Below are 20,712 nucleotides of genomic sequence, written 5' to 3' on the forward strand. Positions count from 1 at the left end.
AGGCGGGGCAGGGCGCCTAGTGGGCAGAGCCTGGCAACACGTCCTGTGGCCTCCTTCCCCGCGCTCTGCCTCAGTTTCCCCATCTGGATAATGGAGGGTGAGATGATCTCCCGGGACCCCCGATCTTAGATCGCTAAAGACTGACTCGAGGCTTGAGGCCAACCAGGGCCGGCCGCTTCCTGGGCCACTCGGCTCCACGTGGAGGGGGCCCAGCCGCCTCGGCCGCTCTCGGATTCCCTTCAAAGCTGCAGAACGTGGCGGCCTCGCTCTGAGATCTCTGATGTCGGCGACCAACGCTGGTTCCTCACATCCACTAACTGCTTTAAAGCGCTGCATCCAGGCTGCATTAAAAATTAATTACACATGCTATTTTATTGCCAGTGCATAATGTAATGAGCACCAGCTGTGCTAAACAGCCAAACTCCTTTTTAAGACAGCTATAAAAAAAAAAAAAAGAAAAAAGAAAAAAAGAAAGAAACTGCACTTCCAAATGCCTCTCCTGTCAGAGCAGAAAAAAACAGCAACATCTTGTACGGATTTGAGCAGAATTCTTTGATTTCTCTTTGCCTTCGGAACGGCGGAAGGGCCAGCTCGGAGAGTGGAGAGGGACCTGGCACGGCTGTGGGTCCCCGTCCCCAGCGCTGCTGGGACCCCTTTTATCCAAGGACGGTCACGCTGGTAGGCGCCCCTGCACCCAACCCCCACCCCCGGGCAGCTCTGGCTCCTCCTTCTGGTCCCCTCTCCCCGGCGACTTTGGCCCCTGCTAGTGCTAGAGGAGACGTGGCTTCCGGGCTCTGTGAGACAGGGGACTTTGCTGGTCCACCCAAGACCTGCCATCCTCGGCCACCCCCACAGGCCTGCAGAGGCAGCTGCCTCCATACTGAGGGGCCTCGCAGCTCTCCATGGATCCTCCCAGCAGGTCCTCCGATGACGGAAGGACGCGTCCGGGTTCTCAAGGTCGGCGGTCCAGGCAGTGTGATCCCAGAGGCAGGCACACCCCGGAGTAGAATCCGGGCACTGGTGAGCAGAGTCCCCCACTGGGTAGTGAATGCTGGACCCCCGGCCCCTTCGGTGACACAGACATCGCAAGGCGTACAGATGACTCTTTAAATGTTTACTGTCTCCCCTGAGAGCCCTTTCGCTACCGTGAGCCAACCCCCACTGACCCCGGGACCTGGTCGGCCCAGAAAGACCTGACAGCAAACACGACTTTGCAAAGGGAATTGAAAAGAGCGTGTCGGGAACCTGCCGCTGACGGAGGGCTTCTGTCCACGCACGTCTCTTCTTCACCCCATGCTCGCCCCGCCCTCCAGTCTCCGTGGAGGCTCCCGCACCCCGCCGGGGCACCTCCGCACCCCTGCCCCAGAATCGATGGGCGCCGCCATCCCGGCCCGCAGCGCCCCTTGGCTTCCCACTGATCTTCCAGTGCTAATCAGACCCAGCCCGGGAGGCAGCTACGGCTTGCTTCTTGTTCTGGTGCGAAATGTGCGAAGCACAGACCATATCATTAACATAAAACTTCCAGAAATAAGGCCACTTTCCAGACAGACCATATTAATTGCACCAAGCTTCCACAGCTAGGGTGGTCCAGTCCATGGTATCCCATTGGATGGCTCCGGTTATAAAAACCAACACAAAATGAACCCTGGGATATAATTGAAGGAGGAGAAAACGATAGATTCTACTGTTAAACCCAACTATTTACTTACAGGTATTCTTTTATCTTTATTGTCCCTTTAACCCATGCCAAGAAACCCCAGACAAGTTAAATAACACAGCAAGCACAATTTCAGTAGAAAAGTAAATTGAATTTAACTTTACAGGATTGCCCTGTGATTTCGACGTACGCTAATGACTGCAACTGACTCTTCCTATTAAACCCAGACACTTCCACTTCCCCGAGCCGGGGTCCCGTGCGTTCTTGCCTGAGACCTTGAACCTCACCAAGCGTATGTACTCATCGCCGTGGCCGATGACCATTTGCGACTTTTAAATACACAGTGACGTTTCTCAGTTCCTTTTCCACCTCCCAATGCTGGTACGTGAGCTGAGCCAGCCGAGAAGCTAAATGCCTTTCCGAAAGGAAACCAGGGATCCAGCTTGCAGTGAGATTCCACACGGCGCCAGCCATGGAAAGGTGTGACATCGCGAGCACATGATGCTGTCTGCTCGCCCAGCACAGGGCACCGTTCTCAGCCCCTGGCATGTGTGACCTCGCTCGATCCTCCAAACACTCCTTCGATGCATGTACTATCACCGCCCCATGTTACAGGTGGGGAAACTTGAGGAAGAGAGGATGATGTGGCTTATCCAAGGTCACACAGCCGCACAGGACAGGACAGAGCAGCCTACACTCCCCTCAGTCTGATGCACCCTGACGTCTGTCTGCCTCTCGATTGTAGAAGCCGCAGAGTCGGGGGAGGGTTCAGGCCAAAGACCAGTGGTTTTCAAAGTTCTCTCTGAGCACGCCGGGCCTGCCCTGAGGACCCTGGCCAAGACCCAGGCCCCATCCTCGGCGGCTCAGAAATCAAAATAGATCTGTTTCAGAGATCAACATAAGGAACGTCATTTTTAAATGTAGTGTATATATATATGTATATCATAGATGTATGTATGGACGTGTATGTGTATATATATATACACACACACACACACACACACATATATATATGTATATCATAGATGTATGTATGGACGTGTATGTATATTTTTTACAGAAGAGGAGACCGAGGCCCAGAGAGGAGGCGTGACTCATTCAAGGTCACCTGCCAGGCGGAGTAAGGGCCAGGACCACAGCCCGAGCCTCTTGACTCCACAGGTACCCTGGAGAAGTTCCTACATGGAATTTCTCAGGAAACTTCACTTTCGAGAAACGCCTCAATTCAAAGCTTCCCATTATTTCGGCAGAACCACAAAGCAATGGATGAGCGGGGGTCAAAGAAATCCCTTCGTATTGTGCATTCGAGAAGTCCCTGCTCCCCGCCGTGACCGTCAGGAGGGGGTCCGGGGCCGGCGTCCTGGGGGGCGCAGCTGCCGGGGTGCTGCCAGCCCTCGAGGCACACAGCACATGTACCTGCGTGGTTTTCTCCCCCACGAAATCACATCCTTCTATAAATAGCTGCGGATGCGTTCCCGGGCATGCAATTAACCTGCGTGAAACACGGTTACACCGGGGGTTTCTGTATTAACTTGAAGAGATGGGTTCAGTGCATCCTGATCCAAAATGGGACGACACAAAGTGAGGACGGCGCCCTGTACGGTGGGCCGCCTCCTCCTGACGGGCTGCTGGGGACTTAATGACTCCGTGCCAACCACTAATTAAACAGGCACTAAAAACGCTTAAGCAAACAGCCCAGCGCCAGGGACAGAAGCCACAAAGGGACAAAAAGCACTGGAAGAGGATATTCTCAGGTCTTGAAATTGATGGGGAAATATGGCGACACCACCTGGCACGGGCTAGTTAATGGGGACCCGACCATGAAGGGGGACAGTGCTGGGAATCATGGGGGCGGGGACATCGGAGGATGAGGGCAGGCCCCGAGAGGGCCAGCAGGAGCGGTCCCAGGGACCCCAGCACAGACATCACACTGCCACCAAGTGTGGCAGCCGCTCCCGGGCTCTGGGACCTCACAGCAGCGCGTTCTAAAATCTGAAAAGGCCTCTGAGCCAGAGACGAAACAGGGCTGCAGGAGCGGCCCAGGACCAAGCCCCACCTGGGCACCGCCATCCCTGGGAAGTGTCCTCCTACAGGTCTACAGGGCCCCCTTCCGGCTCCACCCCGCCCCCACCAGACTGCACACGGCGGGAAGGCCGGGACTCTCCAAGCCTCACTCCACCCCATTTGCAGCGTCAACCAAACCAGGCGCCCAAGAAATGGCTCTTAGCGACAGAATGGACAAACGAAGGAGTGAACGAATGAATGTGAGCTGCGAGGCCTCGACAGTGCTGAGCCGCATCCTCTCATCTGTAAGTGGGGAGAGGGAACCGACCGCCTAAGGTCGCTGTGAAGGTTAAATTCAAGAACACGCACAAAACGCCCAGCACAAAGTGGCACACGGTCCCTGTCGGGGAGCAGGTGGCTCTGTGGCCGAGAGCGGGTGTAGGAGAAGCATCTCCCGAACGTAGGCAGAGGCACGTGGCTCGGGAGAAGAGCGGTGGCCTGGTCAGGAGGTATCCTCACAACAACCTAGGCCCAGCCACTCGCCTTGCCCGAGCCTTGACGTCCCCATCTACGGAATGGGAATGTAACGCTCCCACACAGCACAGCGGCTTCTAGCAGAGCCGGAGCCAAGGGAGAGCTAAGCAAAGCCCCACGCACCCCTCTGCCAGGGAGACTGCGTTCCTGCAACGCGGAACTGGACCGAGTCCAGTCACAGACACTCAGGCTGATCTTCGACAGCGCCCCACCCCCGCCCCCCACCCCCAGTTCCTGAGGGGCCGCAGCACTAACTACCGGAAGCCATGAGAGTGAGGCGGCCGCCCAGACAGCAGGCACCTGTGGCTCAGTAAGCAGGGATCACGGCACAGACCCACGGAGCTGGGACGGGAGCGCCAGTCGCCCTGGGCACCGGGCCCGCCCGGCCTCTCTGCAAGTGGTGCCGACTCCTTCCCAGGTGACCTCGTCTTTGCTTAGCGCATTTGAGGCGTAAGCCCAGCACCTATGACATCACGCTCCATCATAGCGGTCGGCCGTGCTGAAGGCTGCAGGCGCCGCCCCCCTCCACCCCGCAGGAAGGCCCAGGGAGCTCTTGACCCTGGAGCTGGGGCTGCCTGTGACCCTCTGCCGAGCTGTGGCTGTAACAGGGACCATCCCTTGGGATAGCTTCAACCGAAAGCAAACCCTGCCCAGTAAAAATCATTTCCATTTTATCACCCGAGTCGAGAGGAAGCCCGCACTGAGCCCCAGCTCTGCACCCACCCTCTCCTCTCCCGGCCCCTGCCCGGAAACCAGACCTCGGGCGCTCACTGCCAGCATCCCGGCTCCTGTGGCCTCGGTGCGTTTCACACCAGGCAGGTCCTGCCCATACTGAGCAGGAGAGGCCTAAAACTTCCAGAGGCCTCAGGCTAAAGCAAGAGTTTGGGTGTTTGGCGGGGTGGGGTGGGGGCAGTGGAGGGAAGTAGTAGTCTCCAGATTGTGTCACCACACTGCCCATGTGTGCCCATCTGTAAAATGGGCAGCCACACCAACCCAGAGCCAGGCGCACAGTAGGTGCTCAGCCTCTCGGGTCAACACCTGGCCCCGCCCCTACTCCCCACATTCCCCTGAAGCCTTCATGCCCTCCCACGGCCCCAGATGACAGGCTCCTTTAGAGTGACACTTTTTTTTTTTCCTCAAAGTTAATGGGCAACACATTCTCTAAGAGAAACCCGCATTTGGATGGCTCCAAAGATGCACAGACAACCAAGGAATCTTCTAGCTGTGTCGTGGGGACGGGGTGGTGGCTGGGGCGGGGAGAGGGGTGGCAGTGGCAAGGGCAGAAGAAAACCTCAGATGTTAAGCGTTATCCAATTAAGCTTTAGCTAAACAGCCCAAAGAGATGAAATGTGGAGGCTGGAGAAATGCATTCTGGGAGAGAGACTCTCGGAATGGGCGGAGGCACGGGAGGCCCGCTGACCGATGAGACCAGGGCGCTGGCGTACAGTCCTGCTGGCATCCTTCAGCACTTCCCCAGGCTCCCCCCAGAAATGCCTTCGGGGCGGGAGTGGCACGTCCCCCCACCTCGCCCCAGCCCACCGGGGAGAGGCAGCTGCCAGCTCTGCCAGGGCACACCCCGCCACCCCCGGGAGCCCGCCCCCCACCGCGGCCGTCTGTTACCTGACAACTGACACTGACATCCAAAGGGAGCCTCCGTGTGACCCTCACCCCGAGTCCCGTCGCCCGAGACCGGGCGTGCGCTGCAGCACGGCAGGGGGAAGCAGGGCGGCAGAGCACCCAGGGCACGCAGAGGTGAGGTGATCACGGATGTGTGAGGGTGGGAGGAGGAGGCAGCTATGGGGGCCATCGCTGGCAGCTGGGCAGGCCTGCACGGCCCTGGAGAAAAAACAATAGAAAAGACTGGTCAGTCGGGCCCTGGACGGGACAAGGGGCTCGGGGTGTGGAACAGGGGCCCGGGGCAGAGGCTGCGGCCGCCCTTCCCCGGGGAGAGGCCCCAGGGTGCCGGGCCCTGCAGGGAAGACAACGGAGCACAGGCAGGGGGAGGGTCAGGCAAGCGGGCAGGGGCCTGAGGGGTCCTACGTCCACAGCTGCCAGGTTGGGCTGTCTTCGGGCCAGACTCCCATCCCTGGGGGCCAAATGCAGGGAGCTGTCGGGGGCCCCAGCTCCCAGGAGGGTCCCCCCGGGTAGGGACTTCTGAAGTGTTCTGGGGCAAGCTCCATTTGGGGTTTTAGTCCCAAAAATCTGGACCACCCGCCTCTGGGAACCTCCAGCCACCACTGTTTGCACAGGCCTGGGACGCCTCCAGTCTGGCTACCAGTGCCTGGGCCTCTGGCCTGGCGGATGCTGGCTGGTGACTCTCACCAGCCCACGGTCCTCTTCAGCAATCCGAGCCCCAAGCCCTTTCAGAAAGCTGTGAACATCCCCCACCCCACCCCCCCATGCCAGAAAACCCTGGCACTGTCCAGCACCCCTCCTAACGCCTCCCGAGTCTGACAGTCACAGCACAAGGCCAGGGGCCAGCCTCGCCTCAGCTCCCCGGCATGGCCTGCGTTTGATTTGGCCGTTTATCTTAAATGGCTAAGAGACCACCAGGGCAAAACATTTGTGTGAAGCCCTTGCCAAAACCACAAGTGAAGAAGCCCAAATTCCCTGGGTAAATAACTGAGCAGGGAGGCATCAGAGAGTCAGAAAGGAAACGTCGGCAAGACGACAGGCAGCTGGGCCCCGGGCCGCCCCGCCAGGATGCCTCCCGACACTGCTCACCGCCCCACATAGGTCTGCGGGGGGCTCTGCCCATTCCCCAGCCGACCGCATGCGGGATCCCCCCAACCAGACGCGCCACAGGGCCCTGCAAACCCACCACAAGCCAGAAGCCACCAGTTTTTGCCTAGAGTGAGCCTCCCAGCATGCCATGGGGCTTGGCTTAGGACACCCACTGCACGACGAGGAAGCTGATGACATGGCCACAGAACACAGCAGACGCAGGCAGCCAGCCCCTCCGAGAGCTTGGCTCCAGACCCAGGGTTTTTCTCTGCGTTCTGCAGGACCGAGGCCTTGGGTCATTTGCGAAGACCTGCAAATGCCCTGCCAGGGAGCAAATCTAACTATGACCAGCACCATTTGGGCCCCTCGGGGCCAAGGAAGACCTCCTACTAGGCCAGGCCCAGGGCCATGGGCATTTCTGGGCAGAAGGCCTCAGCGGGGTGTGGCCGAGGACTCTGGAAGCAGTTCCAGCCACAGATGCAGAGCAGAAGGCGATGCCTCAGGTTTACTGCAGGCCCCCGAGGAAGGTCGGCCCCTAAGGCCAGTGTCACCTGCCTCCTCCTGAAAGCCCACCCTGGTCAGTCCTTACCTGGAGCTCCCCTGGACACCAAACACTGCATGTTTGACCCTGTCTACTACACAGACCCTGCCTACAGACCACAGAAGACTCCAGGTCACGACCACCCCGCTCAGCAGAAAAGAGCGACCCCATTCCACAGGGGAAACCAAGGCTCAGGGAGGTTTGGGACATGAACCCAGTCGTGTCTCCAAAGCCTGGATCTGTTCTACTCCCCCTGTGCTGCAGCTGGGGTGGAGTGACCAGGGCTCCCAGGAGGGCAGTGGGGGGAGCCTGAGGGTCTGGGAGCTCAGTTAGGCCACCAGAGGTTGCAAAAGAGCAAATCCAGGTGGGCCCCAAATCTGGGTGGGGCCACAACACAGCAGCCAGCATTTACCAGGGCTGAGAACACCAACAGGAGCACCCAGGCCAGGTGACATCTGTCCAAGCCAGAAGCGTGCCAAACCTGTCTCCATGGTTGGCAGAAAGGACCCCAGGACAGGTTCAGCCACACCCCCTCTTTTTAAGGTCAGGCTTAGGTCAGTCAATGAAGGCAAAGTCACCCCCAACTCAGGGAGGGGAGGAGGTCAGGCTGTGCCCTTGGAGGGGACTCCACACCCCATTAGGAATTCTAACCTAGCTGAAATCCACCTGCTCTAGAGGCCAGCTCCATGGAGGCAGGGGAGGGACCAGCAAGGGTGAGGGGCCTCCCGTCCTGAGCTGTCCACAGTGCTCTGCCCAAGGGACCTCTAGGAATCTGAAGCTAGTGCCAAAGCCCAAGGTGTTGAAAGAAGCCACCTACTGTATGAGCCCACATACAGGAAGAGTCCGGAACAGACCAGTCCCTGGAGACAAAACGTCAATGGGCCGGGGAGGGGCAGTGAGGCCTAGTGGGTCGGGGGTTTGTTTGGGGGGTCGGTGATGAAATATTCTGGCATTAGGTAGTGATGATGGCTGCCCAACATTGTGGATATACTCAAAACCACTGACCGGGCACCTTAAAATGGTTAAAGTGGTGAATTTTATGTTTTGTGAATCTCATCTCGATTTTTCGTTAAGCCCAGGGTGAGGACTGTCTCTGGCCACAGCGTCTGTCCCAGGCCACCTCCCAACCTTGATCCTCCTCGAGGAAGGGGTGTCTGCCTTCAAAAGTGCCGCCAGGCAATCCAGAACGCACTTGAGGGAGCCCTCGAGAGCGACACACACCCAGGAAGCCCAGAGCTAGGAGGCAGCCTTGGAGCCAGAGGCCTGGGTTCGAATTTCTCCTCTGCCATTTCCTGGCTGTGTGACCCAGGGTTTGTCACTTTCTCAGAGCCTGGCCTTTAAAGAAAGGTCAACACGCCTGGCTAGAGCCGAGCTTCTAGTAAACATTCAGTAATTCCATCATTCATTTATCTTTTTCCATTCTGGAACTTCTGTTTCCCATGGTGCTCCCCACAGCCTGATGGTGAATGTCTGTGGGATGCTCTGAGCTCAGAAAGGCACTCTACAAAGCCCTGCAAGGCACTCCTGCAAAAAACAACAACAACAACAAAAAAAAAAAAAAAAAACGTTTTCTTTGGGGGTCTGGGCGGGTTTCCCCCTGGAACTGGGACGGAGGCACGTGCAGCGAGCTGAGGGGCGCCAAGACGCCATCTCAGCTCTGTGTGGGATCCAGGTGGCTTAGAAATAAAACCCTAGCTGGCTCGATTCCTTATCGTGGAATTTCACTTTCATTAGGGAAAAGGAAATAAGCGATGAATACATCTATCATCTCATTTAAGCCCAGCAGCTTTCCTGCGAGGTCCGTAATATGACCTCGCTCTCACAAATGAGGAAACTGAGGCTGGGTGCCCAGGACCAGCGAGCGGCTCACGGCGGTCAGAATCTCACTCCATGCACCCTGTACAAAGAGGTACCAAAAATGTCCAAAAATAAGACCCCGAAAATGTTTCTTAAGCTCCAAATCGGGGTGTAGGGTAATTTTCAACGCATGCCTCCCGAGGGGGGGTGGCGCTGTAACCTGTGCCCCTTCGGGAGGGGCCCCGCAGATGTTCTGCTCCACTCCACACATGCGCACTTCCCAGCGAACACGCCCACACCGAGCGGCGTGTAGACACACAAAAAAATGCGCCTGGAAAAGCCCCAGCCCGGTTCTGAGGGGAATGCGAGCCTTTCCCAGCACTGACTCCTCGGCGTCCCCTCCCACAATGGGAGGGTTACAGACTCCCAGCCAGCGACAGGAGCTCTGGGATACACTGTGCAGATGTATATTTTTCTCCCTACCGGTGCCTTTCAATTGATACATTTTTTAAGCCAAGAACTCCTACTGATAGTGCAAAAATGAGTCATAGATCCGGGAGGGCGACAGACAGACAGGGAGCGAGCGCCTGTGAGTGAGGGCCACTGGCAAGGAAACCTGACAATCCCCCCTCCCCCCATGCCAAGACATTAATTCTCACAAGTCGGAGAAAATTACTATGCATGAATGCAAAAAGCATGATCAGGAGTAATTAACATGGCTTCATATGCAAATTTTATTAATGCAGAAGTACAAAGTCATTATGCAAATGAAACTTACGTCAACTCTCTTGACAAATATTCATCGCTGAGGCTCAAGTTTCTCCCTCTTTATTTATTTATTTAATTTTTGCTCTCCCCTTTTTTTTCTGGGTCTGTTTTTTGTTGTTGTTGTTTTTGTTTTTTTTAGGGGCGCAGGTAGTGCTGGAGGCCGCTTTGGCAGCAATAAGCCACAAGGACTGTTTGACGAGTTTGCAAAGTTGTTTTTCAACCAGAGAAATGTATTCTTGCATTGTTGCTATATATATATATATATATATATATATATATACACACACACATATATATATATATATATATATATTGGGGAGGTTGTTGGCAGGTACAAGACAGCTCATAGGAGAAGGAAAAAATAAAAAAATAAAAAGCTCTGGGCAGCCGGCAGCCAATCAAAACGCCAGAGCCTGTAATGAGGGCGATTGATGGCTCTTTGGCTTTTACTGCAGGGTAATGAGGAGGGGGAAAAATATGAATATTCATGAGACTGTGCTCCTGCCTTTGATGATTAAAGAAATTTTTAATATTCAAATAAGCGCTTGCCAAGTGATTAACAAAGAACATGCACGCAGAAATATGGAAATGCAAGCAGGGAAAGATTTGAGAGACGAACAGACTGCAGGAAAGGCAGCCCCAAATTTCATAAACAAGATAGGCAGATAACCCAATTCGCACGCAGGCAAATAAAAACATTTCTTTCGGATCGCTTAAATATTTTGCCAGCTACTTTGTCTTAAGGATGATAAAAATGCTATGTATTAAGAGGGTGGGGGAGGGAGAGAGAAAAATCACATGAAGTCAAAGGTTCACATTTAAGAATCATTATCCTGATTCCAGCCCACTCACCTCACCCCACCCCCACCCCTTCACTCCCGACGGGAAACCGGGACTCTTCCGGTTTGAGAGACAGAGAAGATGGAGGGAAGCCAGCTCAGACTTGAAACGCCAAGGCCGGCCTGTTTGGGGCCCCGCGTGGCTGTCAAGGGCCTGAGGTCGGCACGTCCACAGCACGCGGTCATTCGTTGCTTCTGGGCGGGTCCAGAAGCCCAAAGACTGGGGACAGTGACCACTAGAGGGGGCGGGGGTGTGATTCTTGGGGGTCCCCAATCTGGAGAGTTCAGCGCCTCCTCTGGACTCAGGCTCTGGTCAAAACACATAAAGAAGGTGGTCACAGGGAAAAAGAGAGTGCACGTGGAGAAGTTGAAAGGACTCGGACGTCAGCACGGGGCCTAGCCTGGCCACCTCAGGGCCAACCACAAGGGGACCAGCTGCCACCGAGGGAAACAGCCTCCACCGGCCGCAGGCTCCATCAGCTATCTGCTGGGGCCGCAGGCTCATATTTTAACAGCTCCACCATGGTTCACATGGAAGCGCATAATAACAGTATTAGCTGGTAAAACGATCCTGCAGTTAAAACACATCTAATTAGCAGCGATGACATCCATTTTGGCAATTTCCTATTTGAAAGAAGCGGACTGCCACCTTAAATGAGACAGGCGTAGGTACTCACCCGACAGGACCTAGCGCTCTCATCATTTGCTGCTCTCCCTTTTGGCGGGGAGGGGCTTAGGGGCGGGGGTGTGGCCGAGACGGCGGAACAGAGAAGGATTCTAAGGCGCTTTCTTTGTTACTCAATTTCGGACCCACTGGGTCTTGGAGTGGGTACTAGCAAAATAAATTCCTTCGCGCCACAGGTATTATTTCATGTCTTTTTCTTAGTTTTTCATTGCCAAGGTCTGGGAACCAGCAGAAACTGGAACTTTTCATTTCATTATAAAAACATATAGATAATAGTAAAACAAAGCGGAAAGGGAGTCCAAGCATTTAAGCAAGTCACCTGCAAGCCCAGGATGGGTCCCCAAGCAGGCCCAGAGGGTGCGTGGTGTGCCCCATGGCTCAGCTCCAGAGCCGGGGCTCCCCAAGCCCCAATTTCCGCTTCTGAATTCTCCGAGTCAGGCAAGTTGGGGTGCCCGTCACGGGTCTCCTGATCCCTGGCTGCCACGGGTTTGCGTGTGGGGGTGCACATGTAAGTGTCCTTTAAAAGAGGAGCAGCGATAGGGGAAATGGAGTCTCGTCGCGTCTGCACAGCAGTGCACAACGCCTTCCCTCAGCGTCATTACATGGGAGACACAAAAACAGTTCAAACCCATGTTCAGCCTTCACTGAGGCTGCCTGCTAAAAACAGCAGCCCTTTCAGGCGGCCGGGAAGGTGGGGGTTCCGATGCAGGCGAAAGACCCCGGTGGGCTTCCCGCGCTGCCTGGGCCTGGCTGGGGGCAGCGGGCAGGGGCCGGGGAGAGGTGGCCTTGCCAGAAGCCCCCAAGGCCAGAGTGGCCTGGCCACCGAGAGGTGGCACGAAGCACACCCCTCCCGGCACCTTGGGCCAGGCCGCCTTCCTCTGGGCGCCTCCTCCCGCGGACTCTGATCTGTCAGTGGTGAATCACCGCTTCAACTATTTTTTCCCTGGCGTGCTGCACATTTAATGCACCCCAGAAAAGGGAGAGGCGAGGCTCAGGAACAATCACATCCCCCAACAATACCCCCAAAGCCTGTCTTCCTCCTTCCTCCAGGGCGGAAAAGGAACCCGGCTCCCCAGCAGCTGCGTCTTGCAATCAGAAGCCTGCGCGCAGGCGCGCCAGGTCCCAAAGCACCCATGTCCGTGGCTGCCAACCCCAGCTTCCCCAAGACGCGAGCCGCTGAGCTGCTCCGGGCAGCGGGTCTCCTTTCCGCACCCCGAGCCAAGGACCACTGAGGTCACATCACAAATTCCCAGACCTTCGTGGCCCTCCGGAAAGGCCAGTGAGGTAGCAGAGGGCATTTCAGGCACTGCTGGGGGGTTGGGGGGGATGGGCGTGTGGAAAGCACGAGCTAGACCTGTTCAGGGAGAGGCGGATGGAGCTGACCAAGTGCTGGGGTTGACCATCACCGCCCGAAGTGGGCGTCTGCAGGGAAACCATGAAGCCTAGACCCTCGTCTTGTGCTCCACTCGGGGAGGTCCCTGAACTGCTGGAATGCAAATAAACAGAACCACTCGTCTTCCAGCCTGACGCTGAGGCCTACGCGCCCTGGCTTTGGGACACACACAGAAAAACAGATGAGTCCTCTGGGGTGACCTCGGCAGGCAGGGGCCACCAAATCGGGGCCCACCCTCCAGGAATGCAAAGGTCTGGGGACAACAGAAGGTGAAACCATGTGGTTCACTAGCTAGAAAAATGTGTGTGTGCACATCTATTACACAGAGATTGTATATATATGCAAACACACACACGCATGCATATATCAGCAACGTGGATGTGTCGCAAGGTCTGCATGCATTCCCCAGAATTCACAGAGGCAGAGGACACACGGGAGGCAACAGATCCTCTGAACCACACCAGCAAAAACAGCTGGCCAACACCTCGCCCAGAAACGGCCTCTTTTTCCCGATTCCGGCTTTCTGACCTGCTTCAATCTCTAGCAGTTTCTGCTAAGACAACTTAGCCGAGATCCTCCATTAATTTTCTCTCAGGTTGCATCAGGACCCACAAAGCTTATACTGCACTTATCTTCACGATGCTCCCCACGACTCACCTCCGGACGAAAAATTTAGTCTATAAACCGAAGTAAAAAGCGGGACACGTGGTTTAGGTTCGAGGCGTGAAGAATTTGGGACGTGGGGTCAGGCCCCTGCGCCCCTTTCCCAGATGGAACTTAGGGGCCAGACTCAGACCACCCCCTTGGCCAGGCATCCCTCAGACCCATCCCCGTTTCCCCATAGTTTGGGTGGGGGACCATTGCCAAGACAGAAGTCACGTGTCACACGAGGGAAATAAACCAGGAGATGACTCTTCACCTCACGACACATTTTTCTCTCCCGTCAGCATCCACTGGGCCTGACATCTGAGGAATGATCCGGAAACGCTGACTCCTGACACTTGTTAAAAATAGGGGTTTCTCCAGAACATGTTTAAAAACCAGCAAGTTCAGGAAGCCGTCGTGGTTCGCAGGTGCCACAGACGCCAAGCCCGCTTTGGCCCGGCCGCCATGCGCAGCGAGCTCGACGGAATGCAGAGGAGGAGGAAGTGTGAACTCTGAGAATCCTGGAGAATTAAGAATGAAAATAACGCAGCCCAGCCAAAAAAAAAAAAAAAAAAAAAAAAACGGAGTGCCCAGGAAGGAGGTGGTTGTGATGACTCAAGCAGGGAGCAGCCAGGAAGAGGGGTGACAGTTCCAGGAGCAGATGGAGCTGGGGATTTGAGAAATGTCAGCGTCACCACCATTTACGATCAGACCAGAGAGTGGTACCTGGGCAGCAAAGGAACATGCAGCCACAAAGGCCAGCAGGGCTCCTTGTCTTAGGTGGACCAGTTTTAACTTGGTTGGAAGAAGGAAAAAAAAATCAAATTGTAGAAAAGGGGACTCTGCTATAGTTTAAACACATGATTTTGTTTTTAGTTGCATTTATGAGTTATAAGTAATTGGTCTCTACCACTGTAATAAAAAAAAATCCAACTCTCTCCTGGATTTTAGTGTTGGGTCTTTTTTTTTTTCCTTTTCTTTTTACCTTTTACTAATGGACATATAGAATATTGAGGTTCAATGCCTTGCATCACGTAAGAACAAAATCTTTCTGTGGCCTATTTATGTTTCAAAGCCAAGTCTGAAATGTCACTGACTAAAGCGTTGAAACGGCCTGTAATTACTTCCAACAAAGTAGTCCCTTCGACTGAGTTTTCTGTATGTAGATGGCATTTAATATACATATTGTGAGACTTCTTTTCAGCACAGGTAGCATTTGACAACTAAAATCACAGATTTTCTTCTAAGGGAGCAGTTTGATGGCCACCTTCTTGCTTTTTTTTTTTGACGTGAAATCTCATTTTCATCTCCTGACACACACCGACGGTGACGTACGGTGTGTGCATGACAAAATTTGTAAAAATTAACACTTTGCGGGATTCATGTAATAAAGACCGTTAGCACATTAACGCTGGTTACGTTGCTCCTTGCGACTCAATCCAGCCACGTGCCCGATGCCACCGTCGCAGACAGAGGTTTCGTTCAGCTGAGGTTCACGCCGCTATTAATGTAATTACAGAAACCGTAGCGTCATCCTCGATGAGACTAGCATGTCTGCTGCGGAGTATCCCCGTTAGAAACGGGGAAATCATAGCACGCGGACTTCGATGTTGCTGTGATGTTTTTTTTTTCTCTCCCTTGGCTGTCTTTGTAACAGAGCTGATGTGCTGGGCCTCACCAAATCCCCTCCAGAAGCCCAGGTAAGTCAGGCCTCGCCTCCCGGCAGCGGCGCCCAGCCTTTATCTGCCATTTATTTGTTTTTGAAACTGTTGTGTTTTTTTTTTTAATTTTTTTTTAACCTGCAGTCTATATTGGGCTGTACTTCTCTGCCCAACCAATGAAGACTTTCAGACAAGGACTTTCAGACACCCCAAAACAACATGGTGGATAAAAAAGGCTCAGAGGAAGGGAGGCCTCCCTGGCTGTTTCTCATATAAACAATAACAGTGTCATTGGGGTCCCCACAAATTCCAAACCCCAGATGGGACCAGAATCTAACTGGAAGCTCGGAGGAAGAACACAACAAGCAGTTCTCAGGAAGGCTCAGAAACTAAACAGGCACAAAACCAACGAGAAATAAGAAAAAAAGTCATTGTCCCACATCATCCAAAGTGGCATTGTCCCACATCATCCAAAGTGGCAGAGAAAACCGAGTCTCGGGGCCGAAAGGAAGGGAACCTGACTCAGCTCTGGATCCCAAGGCAGCCTCTCCTGACGGGCCGGCTGCCTCCTGCCCTCGGAGCTGCCAAGTTACAAACAGAAGTGAGACCTGTCTCTAAACCTGCTCGCTGCAAGCCACTGTGCCTTGGAGGTGACTGGGTGGGCTTTTTCTTTCTTCTACCTTAAATGCATTTTCATACCCTATTCTACAACCGAATTTCTTTGAGGCGGGCTGGGGGAGGGCGGGGGAAGAGGGGGAACAACATCAGTGTCACTGAAGAAACGTCACTCTGTTTTGCAAAATCCAGCAGCTTCCTTGGCAATGAGAAAAGCTGGCTGGCATTATCCCCTCATTTGACAAAACTACTATTTCTGGGCATGTGCTCAAAAACAGGTAGGAAGCAAATGCTGAGAAATAAGGAAGTAAAAACAGCCAACAGATTCTTCACTACCAAGAACGCCAAGCGTAAACACGATGTATTTAGCTGTGTTTAACGCGTCTGTCCTCCACACATCTACCAGCCCACTCGGGTTAGAGGGAAAGGTGGGGAGGAGGGGGCAGGAAAGAGGGAGCAGGGAGGACCACGGGGACCGAGAGGAGAGGCGGCGGCTCCTTCTGAGGACTTCCTGCACGGCTCCGTTCAGTTTTAGGAGAACGAGAATCTTCTGCCCCCAAATACGTGCATGTGTCAAAAGGAGGCTGCACTAATCTGCTGGTTAATTAACGAGCTGCCACTAACAAAAGATACAAGACCCAGCTCATACAAACAATATTTACATGGGCGTTACGCGATCCTGTCGCCCACTGCCCTTCCTTTTTTGCAAACCGCGTGGGCTGGGTGCAGGACAGGCCTGGAGGCCCCTCAGGTGGGGGGTCCGAGCTTCCAAAGCCAGGAGTGGGAGAGAGGGGGGAACTACCTACCTCTCCCCTCCCTGCCCACCCTCGCATGCCCGCATGGAATGGGCTGAGATCTGTATTCAATTAAGGAACACCAGACAGCTTCTGGCTCCACGCCCGCACCGACGCAAGCGACTGGGGGGGATCTGCCATGCCCCCCACCCCACTCCAGGCCTGATGCTAGGGAACAAGGGCCCCCCCCTCAACCCCTGAGAAGGAGGCTTAGAGTGCCACACACCCCCCACCCCTACCCCAAAACTCAAGCCTGAAGACTTGGCCCTGTCAGGGTGAACCAACCAAAATACACAGAGCGAGCATCCGCATTTTCTAAGTACTGCAAGACTAAACCACAGGTTTTGGGCCCTGCCAGAGGTGATGCCTATTAAAAGCCTAATTCAGGTCACTCAGCATTTGCTGGAAAAAAAAGAACCCAAGCCTCTTCGAAAGAAAAACAACGACAGAAAAGTAACATGGAGCCCCAGCGGGATGCTGGGGGCCTCCTATACCCCCAGCGAAGGTGCCATTTCAGAGCAGCCAGCTGTGCGCTCTGTGGGCATAAACGCCAATTTCGTGTTAGCTTCGCGAGGCGGCGGCCAAAGCGAAACGAGAATTTCCTCACCGGTCTGCACGGAGCCCCTTCCTCACCTGCTCCTGGCAAGACTGCACACTTAAAGGCTGCCTGCTGTATGCACTCCTCCCCAGCCCGAGTCTGCACTGCCTTGCTCCGGTCTCTTTCTGGAGCCAGACACCCAAGATCAGGAAAGATACCTTTTCTGGTGTATTCAGAGCAAGGGCAACAGCAAACCTACTCTGTATTAGGGTTCTGAATCACATGACAGTCCCCAAACAAGGAGCTGGCGGTAGGGGGGATAGTCCCCTAAAATGAATGGGAATGGGAGAGAAGCATTCCTTATTGGTATTAGGTTACTAAATTGAAAATTCATGTCCTTCCTCCCTTTGTACTCCCCACTAAATCCCCTAATTTTCCCCCTTGCATGGAACACGACACACTACGAGAGCGGCTATGGGATGCTTTGCCCTTTGGCAAAGTAGTCACCCTGCCCCCGAGGACTTGACAATGGCAGTCTACTCTTTTATGATATCTTTGAAATCAGCAACCACTTTGGTCCTGGGGAAGGGTTTGTTTTCCTATCTGGAAAGGCAGCAGGAGTGTAAACAAGTGGACATCCCCATTGGATAGCTGAAGAAACTAAGAGATGAACTGGTTTGGCCTGGCCGGTTAGGAGCAAACACGTCTGAGGCTGCGCAGTGCATACCCACATCTCGAGTCCGGTGCTTCAACACTGAGGCAGCCCCTCGTGCTCCAGCAACAACAAATATGGGTCGAAAGTCTAACCAGGGCTCAGGTGCTGCTCTGGGAGGCCACACGTCTAGAAAATCCTATAAGAACATCTAATGAAATCGAGGATGTTTAACTGCACCTCCGTAGGAGACTTCCTGGGAGCCCTCTGACGGCCCATTCCACTGATACTTATTTCAACGTGATCCAGCTGACAAAATCCCCCCATCCCAAGCAAATCTCCCACACACAGCTCCTGAACAAAGCGAGGCAAGTCACCTGTGCCCTGCAGGCTCGGCAGGGCTCAGAACAACACGCGGCGAGGCAGCCCACCCTGCCACGTGGACACAGAGGTGTGTGTCTCCGAAGGAATATAATTTGGGGTGGGGGGAGACTGCAGTCTCTTAAAGAGGACTCTGAATGAGAACCTTCCACCACTCTGCCCTGTCTTAACCTAAAAACTAGAGGAAAAAAACTACAGGTAATTAATATCACCGTTGAATCGTCAGAATAAAGAAAACAGAGAGAACTTGGCTCCTCCTCCGTGTAATAGCCATTAAGTCAGCCAACCACACAGTTACCTGTCTTTCAGGCAGAACATGAATAATTACCCCCTTCACACCTTGTCTCCGAAAATCCTAAAATGTACATCCTTCTAAAGAACTGCAGAGACCTAGGGCCCGGCCCCGCGAACACAGACGCACATAACTAGCATTTCGTCTTTCTTTTTATAAAGGAATCCGGTAACATAAATATTAATCAAACACGGGAATCTGCTTTTTCAGTCTTGGTCCATTATGAGTGCTGGACTGTAATCTTTCCCCATATTTACAGATATTCAAAGGCAGATTCTATCTTGTTAGAGCTATTCTAAATGGACGTCTGAGGAATCGCCCAGCAAGTTCAGGCAGATAGGAAAACCCTCCGGTCCAGGGCTGCCAGCAGCTTTGAGTTCCCAAGTGTTGAATTGGTTACCTTGTCCACAGGCCTTTCAAAAAGTAAAAGTAAATGGACAAATACGTTCAGATTCCTCCAACACAAAAGCTAGCTGCTCATAGTTCGGGTTGACAAAATCAGAGATTTTTTTTTTTTTTTTTTTTTAAGATCAGCTCTTACTCAAAATGCCATGGAGTTAGCCTAGCCTTCGAAAGCACAGAAAACACAGTATACTGTTATGATTTGGGTCAGGCCAAATCATATGTATGTATGTATGTATGCATGTATGTATGTACACATTTTTTTAATTACCTTGACTCTTGTTATAGCAAATTTCTGAATAATGGAAAATAGACACAGTTCTAATTCTAGACTAGAAAAGCTGTCGCAGGGAAGGTACACTTTTAATCTTCTATAGCCAAACAGCATACATTTTTATTTTCGGAGTAACAGCTTTGGGGAAATGTTTGAACATTTCCTTCAGAGCTTTGTGGTAAATACATCGGGCGGCCAATCACTGCTTGTCTGGGGCTTTAAGGGCCTGCTGGAGTGCTTTAAACAATTGGAGGCCAATTTTTAAGAAGCAAAAATAGAGACTCTTAGCAAGGTGACCGTTTGCATACAAATTCTCTTGCAAGGGGGTTCTGTAAAAGTCGGGCTGGGGGAAGGACCGCCGATCATTCCTGTAATTCCACGAGGCTCTGTGTCCTGCCCGAGTGCACGGTTCCAGTCCCACACAACTGGGAAGACACTTGTGTTCTTGAGCGTTTTAAAACCTCAGCCCCAGGAATTCCTTTCTAGAAAAGCAGGCTCCCTCTCCTGCTGGTCGGAATGGGGGAGAGGACTCCAAAGAAAACCCATTCTGGACAGGACTGTTTGCCCTGGACAGACACAAAAAACGCACGAGGGAACTCTGAGGCTCCTGCCAATCGGGCCTCACCTGGGTCCAGGGCACTGCGGGTGTCTGTCGGGCCGGCGTGGGCTGGGGAGGGCGGCGCGACCCTTCAGTGCTCTGGCGGCGGGCTGAGAGGGGATTCCTCCGGCGCCCCCAGGACCCAGGACCGCCACACCGGCAAGGATGCCCACCCCTCCGCGCGACCGTTTCGGGGAGGGGGGGCCCAGGCAGGATTTTCCAGGGTCCTGAAAGGCAATTTTCCAAGCCTGGGAAGGTCACTAGACCAGGCGCGCGCCCGGGGGGCCGGGGAGGGGGCAGCGAGTGGAGGAGGGGCGGCCCCTCGCGCACAAAGGGGCCCCAGGACGGCGGGCTCCCCGCCCTTGACCTTGGGTCTCCGCCTCCATCCATCTCCGCCCGCTGCTGGGGAAGGGGGCTGGCCCCGGGCCAGGGGCGAGCTCCGCGGGCCGCAGCGAGGCGGGGGGCCAACAGGGGCCGCCGGGGGCGGGGCGGAGGGAGGCTGGGGGGTGGGGAAGACTGCAGGGCAGCAGGGTGCTCCCAGGAAAACTGCATTCCAACTGCCCCCCACGACCCTCCCTCGGGAGCCAGGTCCTGGGGCAGCTCCGATTCACTGCACACCTCCCGCCTCCCTAAGCAAAAGTTGCACGGACGCACGAAGGAAGCCCCCTCCCCTCGGCCAACCCTACGACTCGCAACACCCCGCCCCCCCCCTTCCTCGGACCTGGGCCGAGAGGGGGAGGGGAGCTGTCACAGGAGGAAGAAAGCGCGCCTTCCAGCGAGGCCAGACGCGGGCAGGGTCAGCTGCGCCTCCGCCCGCCCCTCGCCGCCCCGCTCGGGCAGCTGGCCCATTAAGCCCCCGAATTATGCATGGGCCTGGAGCCCCCTCGGCCCTCCCGCCCCAGGAAGACACAATCAATG

The 20,712-nt window shown here is 54.4% G+C and overlaps 1 protein-coding gene across 4 annotated transcripts in view; it reads right to left on the minus strand.

Annotated features, from left to right (window-relative positions):
* BCL11B (BCL11 transcription factor B) overlaps positions 1-20,712 on the minus strand; it is an 89,939-nt gene that overhangs the window by 45,078 nt on the left and 24,149 nt on the right. For 2 of the 4 annotated variants that reach the window (XM_039884188.1, XM_039884187.1), the window contains exon 3: positions 5,816-6,031. The exons of the other annotated variants lie outside the window; for them this stretch is intronic. In XM_039884188.1, coding sequence (XP_039740122.1) covers positions 5,816-6,031 — 216 coding nt within the window. The remainder of the gene's footprint in view (positions 1-5,815; positions 6,032-20,712) is intronic. 4 annotated transcript variants of the gene reach the window in all.

Source organism: Pteropus medius, unplaced genomic scaffold, assembly GCF_902729225.1.
Source record: "Pteropus medius unplaced genomic scaffold, Ma_sr-lr_union100, whole genome shotgun sequence".
Taxonomy (NCBI): Eukaryota; Metazoa; Chordata; class Mammalia; order Chiroptera; family Pteropodidae; genus Pteropus; species Pteropus medius.